The sequence below is a fragment of the Scardinius erythrophthalmus genome (assembly GCF_964197995.2).
Source record: "Scardinius erythrophthalmus genome assembly, contig: HAP1_SCAFFOLD_147, whole genome shotgun sequence".
Taxonomy (NCBI): domain Eukaryota; kingdom Metazoa; phylum Chordata; class Actinopteri; order Cypriniformes; family Leuciscidae; genus Scardinius; species Scardinius erythrophthalmus.
The window spans coordinates 77,211-87,425 of NW_028296464.1; the positions used below are offsets into that span (position 1 = coordinate 77,211).

A 10,215-nucleotide genomic window follows, 5' to 3' on the forward strand; every position below is an offset into this window, starting at 1 on the left:
TATTTCAGAAACTTTAGTTTTTAGTTTTTTCAATAACCATGCATAAACATTATTCTCTCAAAAATACAAACATGTACATGCATGTTGCTCACATATTATGGTAGCCCTGTTTGTGCTAAATAGAGTGTAATTACACCTTTGCCATTAATATGTTTATAAGCAACTGAAAAAAAGCACAAATGTCAGGGCATGTCAGAACATCTCAAGGACCCCAAAAACCCCTTAGACCCCAGAGGGTTAATCACCATCAATTCTCCACACCTGTTTCACAGCGCTTAACCTGAGGACACAAATAGTGTTACCCAGAGACACCTACTGGACAGAATAAAGTACTACACCCTGTAGTTCGTTACAACATAAATGTAATGAGAGGCATGAATATAACAAAAGTCATTCTGCATTAATCATACCTAATTTAACATACCTGATTTTGACATATATTTGCTTGTAACATCAATTCTAGATAGGAAGCTGTTCACCTGCTCCACTTCCTCACCCAGCTACTTCCTGGTAGGCCCCACTGTACTTGACCTAACAAGTTTTCAAATCCCCAAAAAAATCAATGCACTACAAATTTGTGCATTTCTTGTAGCTGATGAGCATAAACGAAACTTCAGCAAATCCAACTTGCACGGAAAACTATTTATGTAGGAATTATTGTTATAAAAGTCAATTTAATTATAATTTTGTGGGAGCTGCAGGGGAGTGCGCCCTACCAACCCATAGCTCACTAGCGCCCCTCTGGTCATAATATTTAAGGATCCTTATTTTGATGGGTGTTGACGTGTCCTGGTGATTCTGGGTTCTCCTCTCCCTGGCATTTCCATTTCCATTCCTATCCAGATATGTTAGGGCTCTGCTGAATGTGTAATGTGAACAGCTCAAGGCTAATATGTACTATTTATAGTTTGTTTAGAGTGGTTTTGGTGGTGTCGGTGTTGTAGAAAGTTGTGGCGGAGTTCGCTCAGGTACATGTGGTCTTTTGTATTAACTTTCTTGATCGCTTGCGATGGTGATATTTATTGTGTATTGCTCTCAGTAATAGCAACAATATCAGGTGTATGAATGCTGGCCGGTAGATTGAGCCACGGCACCTGTTCTGAGTAACCATACAGCTTTGCGTCTTGTGTTTGTTCAACCCAAATCGTAAGTACGCATCCCCCTTTTCTTTACATTTGGGATTTGGTAAATTTAGTTTAACCCTTTGGATCTTTTTGGTAAAGGTAAAGAGGGAATGGAACATCGAGATTGTTAAGCCTTATTCCTAGCCAAAGATGCCACACATAACGGCGCTGCTGTTTTGCTTACTGGCAATTTATTTTTGTTTTGCTTGCGTTCATTTATTTGTTTTTGTTGCTTATGGGCATTTCTTTGTTTTTGTTTTGTTTGCTTGCTGTGCTTTTGTGGGTTCTTTTGTGCTGCTTTGCATTCCTATTTGGCTCTAGCTTCCGAGCATTGAATCTGCAGGGCTGCTGTTCAGTTTCGTTTTTGATTGTTTACAATTATAGTTTTGTTTCTTTTTGTTTGTGCTTTGCACTGTTTCTTCGCTTCAGTTTCCTTTTGCTAAGATTGTTATTTCGTTGTTATTCTCATTTTCGTTTATTCATTATACTTCTTTATATGTGTGTGTGTGTGTGTGTGTATGTATATATATATATATATATATATATATATATATATATATATACACTCTTCCTCTCCTGTTTCTCTCCTCTCCTCTGCTCTTCCTCTCCTGTTCCTCTCCTCTGCTCTTCCTCTCCTCTCCTCTGCTCTTCCTCTCTTCTGCTCGTCCTCTCCTCTGCTTTTCCTCTCCTGTTCCTCTCATCTGCTCTTCCTCTCCTCTTCCTCTCCTCTGATCTTCCTCTCCTCTCCTGTTCCTCTCCTTTGCTCTTCCTCTCCTCTGCTCTTCCTCTCCTATCCTCTCCTCTCCTCTCCTTAAAGGGATACTTCAGGATTTAGCATTAAGCTTTGTATTAGTAGAAAACCTGTAGTATTTTCGAATTACCATGCTTCCCACCCTCATATCCCCCTGAGACAAGAGATTTATGCATTTTTTGTCTGGCAAAAATCGTCATTTTGCATCATCGGAGGATTTTCTGGCCAGAGGCTAAAGACTACAGCCAGTAGATGGCATTGTTCCACATGTTTTCAGCCCGACCATAGAGGGAGGGATCTCACTCACAGAATGCACACATAGTGTCAGCCGTCTTTCTTTGGAAGCTAAGCTAGCAGGCTCTTGTTCTGTGGAGAAAGCTGAATAGTAGGAGAAAGCTGAATAGTAGGAGAAAGCTGAGTAAGTAGGGGTTACATCCTCCTTTTCCCGGACTTGTCCAGCGGGCGAGATCGTTCAAAATGTCCAGGATTCGGCTTTTGCTTTCTGCGGTCGCCATTCATTGTTTACATGCACACCTCTTGTTTCAATCTAACTGAATTCATTCCGATTGGTGAATCTGAATGTAGTGTTTACATGAACGCTAAACAAGTGATCGGTTGATGTGCGTTTTACCATTGCTAAGAAAATTCCTGCTCCTCCGTGAGCGATGCGAGACCCGGCGCGTCTCAGTATGTAATGACGCCACCGGCCTCGCACCGTTCTCCCGCGGCCGTCAGCCTCGTCCTGCTCGCCACAATAAACATAATGAATGGATGGCGACTGTAGAACGCAAAAGCCGAACTCTAAATCACTGGCAAACTCATCACGTAGACTAGCCTTGTTGTTTTCAACTGCGCTCCCTTACCGGTAGGTGTGGCCTCCTAGGGCAGCGAAGGGAGTTGTTGTCTTTTATCCACATAAGCCAAAAATACATTTTCTGGCTTTTCTCAGTCTAGAAAGCTCCAAAATCAAAAATGTCTTCACATTTCTTCTACTTAAATGACCTATTTTAAATACACATTCATCTTCCCAGAGGTGAAGTATCCCTTTAACTATGTTAACAAATACAACTTTTGATTTCAATAATGTAGGCTATTAGTAGCCTAAATATTAAAATTAACATTAACAATGCTGTAGAAGTGCAGTTTATTAATAGTATGTTAACTAATGTAGTTAACTAGAGTTTAATAAATGGAACATTATTGTAAAGTGTTACCGATTTTTTTTTTTTTATATATATACACCGATTCAGACGTCTCGTGAGCTCAGTGTTGGACAGATCAGTTGTTTTAACCATTCATTAAAGTTAATGGTTTAAAGGAGTCATTTGTTTGCGTATCGGACGTGTCATTAGTGGACGTGTAGCCTACGGCACGCATTGTGTGATTATCTCGGCAGTTTAGGACATTGCACAAGATTTGTGTGAACACAGAAAACATTTCATTACTGGATAGGTTTTTTTGTTTACTGAAATTGTGGAAATTGTGAAATTGCGGAATGCTTTTCAGAGAGGGTAAGGCAACGTTTTTTTTTTTTTTTTAGCACAATTCACACCCCGCGGTAATTCAGGAGAAAAAATCTCCAAATGCTCCACTTGAAACTGCGGTCTTCTGACCTTTTACTATCGTGTCAATTGATTTTGATTAATATGAGCAAGGGAGAGAGAGCAAGACAGTGCTCGACGTGTTGTTTGAAGACGTGAGAGTGCGCTAAGAAAATCTCTAAGGCCTCTATTTTCTTCTTCTCTTCTTCTCTTTCCTTTCCTTTTCTGAGCACCGGACATTTTGAGCGTACTAAACTTCAAATCAAATGACAACATAACATTTTGATCAGGGGGGTTCTTGACCACTATTTCAAGGACAATTAGAAAGAAAACAAATAAAAAGATTTTATGTAACTCAAATATTACATATTTGTTTTCACAAATAGGCCTATTTAATTTAAAAAAAAAAATGTATTCCATAATTTAACGAGATCCCAGTTATATATACATATACTGTATGTGTGTGTGTGTGTGTGTGTGTGTGTGTGTGTGTGTATATATATATATATATATATATATATATATATATATATATATATATATATATATATATATACAGTATATATATATATATATATGGTTTTGATCTATTTTTGCAGCTTTATCGTATTCCATATTTATTATTTTCTTTTCTTTTTTTGCAATGTATTATATTTTATTGTAAAGTATTTATGCTTTTCGCCTCATCCACCTTCTGGTCAAATAGGATATCTGCTCTTGCTGTATGCAGTGTCATCAGGGGTCCTGAGTGCTATAAACTCCCACCACACAGTGTCTGTAAATGTTATGTTGGTTTTCTTTTTTGTATCATTCAGTGTAGTTTTCTTTTTGTAGTCTTTGGTTAATGTGTGTCTCTTTTCCTTCCTCTCCAGAAGCCAGTGAGGACTCGGTGTGGAACAGGGGAGGCTAGCTGCTTTCATTCGGTGATGTGCATCACAGTGTGCTGTGTGTGCTGACACAACTTCCTTATTGTGTGTGCGCGGGTTGGCTGATTTGGTGTAAATATAGTTGCAGCCGGCCTGCCTTGTTCCCGTTAAGCCTGGCCCTGGAGAGTTATTTTTACAATCTTGATTGTGTTGTGTCTTTTGGAGAGAGAGTCCATGATAATGAGTCTTAATTGATGATTGTGTTTTTATATTAATGTGTATTTTTGTCCTTCATGGGAGTATTTCCCTGGCGCCCCTCCAGTTTAAATTGTGATTCTCATTTCCCTCCACTCATTTCATGCCACAATAACATGCTAGGACCTTCAAAAAAAAAAACGGCTGAATTTTCAGTTTATATGTGTATAAAGGTTTTGGATAAAACAGTTACCAAAACAGAGATGTTTTTAGTTTTATTATGTACCAACATAAACTATAAAGCTGTTCAGTAAAAAAACATGCCATCATCATGATAATAATCAGCATAACTTAATATAGGTTGGTAAAAGTAAGAGTGAGTATTATTTCATCCACATAATTCTCAAATATATTTTCTTTAAATATATTACTCACAGAGCTCGTGAGGGTAATTTACTCATCAAATGTTTTTTAGAGTTATTGTCTGGTTTCAATAAAATGATATAGCATTTAGGAATGAATATGCAAAACAACATTCCATATGTGGAGGCTAAAATGGCAAATATCTCCACTGCTACAGTGAATTTTCCAGGAGAACCAACATAAGCTGGTATAAAAGCAATCCAAACAGCACAGAATATGAGCATACTAAATGTAATGAATTTGGCTTCATTAAAGTAATCAGGGAGTTTCCGAGCCAGAAAAGCCATAAAGAAACAAAGAATGGCAAGAAGTCCAATATAACCCAGCACTGCCCAGAAACCTACAACTGATCCCACGTTACACTCTAGAATGATCTTTTCTTTGAAGTACTTAAGATTTTTAAAAGGAAAAGGGGGTGATATTGTTAACCAAAGGACACAAATAAGCACTTGTATAAGAGTAAAGGCAAAAACACTGAGTCTCTGTTGAGGAGGGCCAAACCGTTTCATGACATTACTTTGTGGAAGTGTAGCCCTGAAGGCCATTAATACCACAATTGTTTTCCCCAGAACACAGGAGATACAGAGGACAAAAGTGATGCCAAATGCTGTGTGACGCAACATACAGGACCACTCAGTGGGCCGACCAATGAAAGTAAGTGAACAGAGAAAACACATCATCAATGAAATCAGTAGCAAGAAGCTCAATTCTGAGTTGTTGGCTTTCACTATTGGGGTATTTTTATATCTGAAAAATATGACTGCAATTATCATTGTTATAAATACACCAACAACTGAAATAGCTGTGAGTAAAATTCCCATGATCTCCTCATATGACAAAAATTCTGTTTCCTTTTTAACACATCCATTGTTTTGCAGATTTGACCAGAAGTCTTGATGGCACCGCAGACATGTTACAGAATCTGTTATTGGATGTGATTATTAATAACAGAAAAATCAATGATTTATGTGTCTTGTTTTCTTTCTTTATGGAAATAATCATTAAATTTTACCTGTAGTGTTACTGATCTCTCCCTCTGTGCATGGTATGCAGTCATAACAACATAAAGGTTTTCCTTTCTTCACAGCCTTCCTAGTGCCAGGGGGGCAGCTTTCACTGCACACAGACACTGGTACCTGTGACAAGAGTTTATTTGTTTATTTGTTTTGCCATTTCCATTTACTTAGAGAAATTAAAATTCAAACCATTTTTTTTTTTCTGTAAGTCCACTTTTTCCTCACCTTTGTGGAATTATTTGCCCATATAATTGTTGCCATATTGACAGCTAAATGATTTATCCCCAGAAAAGAGGCATCATATAGTCCAACAGTAACAAATTCATAGTGTTGTTTTCTACTTGGTTGCCAATTTATTATCTCATATTTTGCCACTGGATCACCGTTTTCATCGAAGTAAACCTCTTCGTCATCTTTAGTTTTGAAGTGCACCCTTCTCAGGTGCTTCAGAAACTGAATAATAATAATAATAATAATAATAATAATAATAATAATAATAATAATAATAATAATAATAGACAAAATATTCAATATTTAAAGCAGTCATTGACTAGTGTTTGACACCACAAACAAATCTTTTTAAACTCAATACAGTAATATTTGTAATGTACATAAAGTGCATATTATAAAATGTTGAACATGCTCTGTACACATGTACAACCTTAGAGAATAATGTACTTTATATTGTAGCAGTAGTAAAATAGTTAACCCACTGTTAAAGGATCAGGCTGTTTTTTTGAGGCACATTTTTCCTTGCAGCCCATAAGGGACATGTCTGTGAATAGGTTTTGCACTTGTGACAGTTCCTCCTTGCCTGTACATGCAGTAGTGGACACTGAATTGTTCTTAGTTGAGTATTTACACTGAAACAGGGATTCCCAGAACTCAGTAAAAATAGCACCTCCTGATGACTTCAGTGGTTTTATATCTAGAATGAATTCTTGTTGACCTGTCACTTGTGTTTTGGGTATAGCCAGACCAATTGCTCCTTGTAGAACATGGTGCTTATCCATACTGGCAATGACTGAATCAGAGATCCAGGCTTCAGTGCCTACCCACTGGTAACCAGTAATATTGTATTCAACAAATTTATGCAGCAGAACCTCCAAGTCCCAGTGAGCAAGAAACCCCACAATAACTCGTGAAGTAGAGCTTTTAATCTGCTCAATTATGCTCATTACTTTATCTTCAGGATAGGTTCTGAAAAAAGGGAGAGAATATTCCAAACAGATACCCATTTGTTCAGCCACCTTCGTGAAAGTGGCCATCCCATTATTACCATAATCATCATCTGTTCTTATGGCTCCCACCCAGGTCCATCCAAAGTGTTTAACCAGTTCTGCCAGTGCCATGCTCTGGTAGTGGTCACTGGCAATAGTTCGAAGAAATGAGGGATATTTTTTTTTGCCACTGAGACACTCACAGGTTGCATAGTGACTGATCTATGAGAAACAATACATTTAGTCATAACACATCCAGTATATTTACATTTGTTACATTCATTGCGATCTATTATTTGTTTAAAACATAGATTGCATTTGATTTTTATAACATTTTAAAATGCTATATTTTGATAAACTGTAAAATGTGATGTATAAAAACATACCAATGGAAGCTTGAATGGTCCAATACCCTTTGATATTGCCATGCATGCTGAAGAAGTTGTGTCTCCTATAATGGCTTGCACTTCAGCCTTCTTTGTGCAGGGCCCTTCAACAGACGTTTTCTCATGCCCATTCGCAAGGGCCATAGCTGCTCGAACCCCAACTGCCACTGAGCCACATGTGTCATAGATCTTGTAGCCTAATGAGACCCCAGGTAGCAAAGCGGAACTGTTATTAATTTCTTCTATTGCGAAGAGCATGGACTGTGCATACTGGAAGTCTCTAAAATTAAGACTTGTTAAAAAAACAAAACAAAACAAAGCAAAAAAAAAAAAAAATATGAATTAATCATGTAGCATAGCATTCGTATTTACAACATCTCATAACATACTGTTTTTCGGGTTTTACTTACCTGATGCATTTTAGTGGAGGTGGTGTGACAGAATATGTCAGTTGCATAACCTCCCAGCTGCTATGGAAAGAGAAAACCCCTCCAACTATGATGTCCCCGTCTTTCCATAGCTCAGGGTGTACAGGCTCTCCTTGCAGAGTACAGACAGTTTCATTAGCTTTAGAGAAAGTCATGATGGCTATTACCATTTGCAGCAGTGCAACCAGTGACTCCATTCACCCATTGAATAGATATTATCATATGTAAAATGTGTCAGCGCTGACATTTCGGCAAATATAAGGACTTTGAGGTTTTTATAGAGATCCTATAATCTTTTGGGAAATAACATAGGTTACCCTCATTTGAGGTGGAGCCACATTTTGACATGATCATAATACTCTTTATGCTTGTTGTGGCCTTTGGTCAGTATCTTAGAATGTTTTGCTAACATTCCCATTAAATTATAAAAACATTATTTCTGAAGGCAACAATTTTTTTTTCTATTCTGTTGCTGGACTCTTTCGAGGTAAGGCGCGACGACACTCTTGAAATGGACCACAGACTATGAACAGTACCACATATCACTCCATCTCATCTCCAGTTAAATGTGGACAGTGCTGAAGTATCATGGCAGCCAGCTGCTATTTGTTTGCTCTACTTCACGTATGGCTTTTTTGTTTTGTCTATATATAAAATATCTTTTCTAAGAAACACACTTTTAATTTTTTTTTTTTTTTTTTTTTGATATGTGGGTATTAAAAAACACCACTCTCTTTACTTTTGTACAGTTTGCAGTCACCAGTTTATGGCCTGAAACTACTTATTTGAATAATTTTTCTTTAAAAAAAAAAAGGGAAAAGGAGAGAGGGTGTGTGTGTATGTGTGTATGTATGTGTTTATGTATGTATGTATGTATGTATGTATGTGTGTATATATGTATGTATATGTATGTGTGTGTATATATATATATATATATATATATATATATATATAAATATATATATATATATATATATATATATATTTTTTTTTTTTTTTTTTTTCACTTAGTTATTTACGGAGCCCCTGAGGGGACCTGTGAAAAAAAAAAAATAGGACTTTCGCGTGCGCACGAGAAACTATCGCGTGCGCACGAGAAACTTTCGCGTGGGCACGAGAAACTTTCGCGTGGGCACGAGAAACTATCGCGTGCGCACGAGAAACTTTCGCGTGGGCACGAGAAACTTTCGGTTTGCGTTATAGCGTCATTAATACAAATGTGGAAATATGGATGATGTATATATCATTTATGTTGTTTGACATGTTTTGAAGTGTATATTTTAGCAAAAATCTCAAGCAAGGTGCTATTAAAGACAAGACTTAGAGGCATATTTTAGTCACAATTCAAATAATTGTATTAACTTTGAATATAGGCCTACTTTTAATAAACTTTGTATTTGTATGTGTATTGATAAAAAATAAACAACAGGCTAATAATCTTCTGCTACTGAGATGAAGGAAATATTTTTTTAAAGAAGTAAAGTTCACAAGATTGCTATTTATCTTGATCAAACTGTTCCGTCATCAGCTCTTCCTCAGTTCTGCACTGCAGAATAAAATAGCCATCCTCTGCTGCAGTTGTATTTTGTTTTTTTGTATATAATAGAAAATTACTGTAACAGATTGTTTATAGGCTATAGGCTTTACAACAGCTCTTGGATAAAGTTCTACACGTCCGCATCATGTTGTTTTCTTTCTTTTTCAAAGGCATGACATTTTGTAGTCATTTTGAATGTACACAAATAAAAATATACATTTTACTGTTTCGAATGACAGAGTATGAAACGATAAAGTATTAAGTTATTTCCCCAACTGAGGAACAAATTCAAGTGATGGCGCCGGCGAATCGCGCTATTAACAACATCGGTTCACTTCTGGCATTAACTTGACATCACAGCCGGTTCATTATTAAATGATTATTAATTCCTGTTCAGTATTAAACTTTGGACCGAACGAAAGATGCACGAACCCAACTTTGCGGTATAGTTTCAGTTTCGATTCAAATAAATTCGTTTAGGCTTGGCGTTTAAAATAGGCTTAAAGTTGTTTGTAATAAAAGGCACAATGGGCTATTTTTATAGACTACTGTGCATTTATTAGGGCCCAAGCCCTGAAAGGGCGAAGGCCCTATTGTTTTCGGTAGGATTATTAGGGCCCAAGCCCTGAAAGGGCGAAGAGCCCTATTGTTTTCGGTAGGATTATTTGTTATTATTATTATTTTTTTCTACTTCTCGGGCACTTTTGGGCCCCTTAACATGCTCAAAA

At 37.0% G+C, this 10,215-nt stretch overlaps 1 protein-coding gene across 1 annotated transcript; it reads right to left on the reverse strand.

The window, feature by feature from the left end:
• Positions 1–4,908: 4,908 nt before the first annotated feature.
• Positions 4,909–8,147, reverse strand: LOC308686322 (extracellular calcium-sensing receptor-like; the record flags this gene model as incomplete). Its single annotated transcript, XM_081394716.1, has 6 exons — positions 4,909–5,822; positions 5,913–6,036; positions 6,142–6,369; positions 6,630–7,358; positions 7,523–7,814; positions 7,933–8,147. The coding sequence occupies 6 exons, from the start codon at positions 8,145–8,147 to the stop codon at positions 4,909–4,911; spliced, it is 2,502 nt and encodes an 833-aa protein (XP_081250842.1).
• Between the last annotated feature and the right edge of the window lie 2,068 nt (positions 8,148–10,215).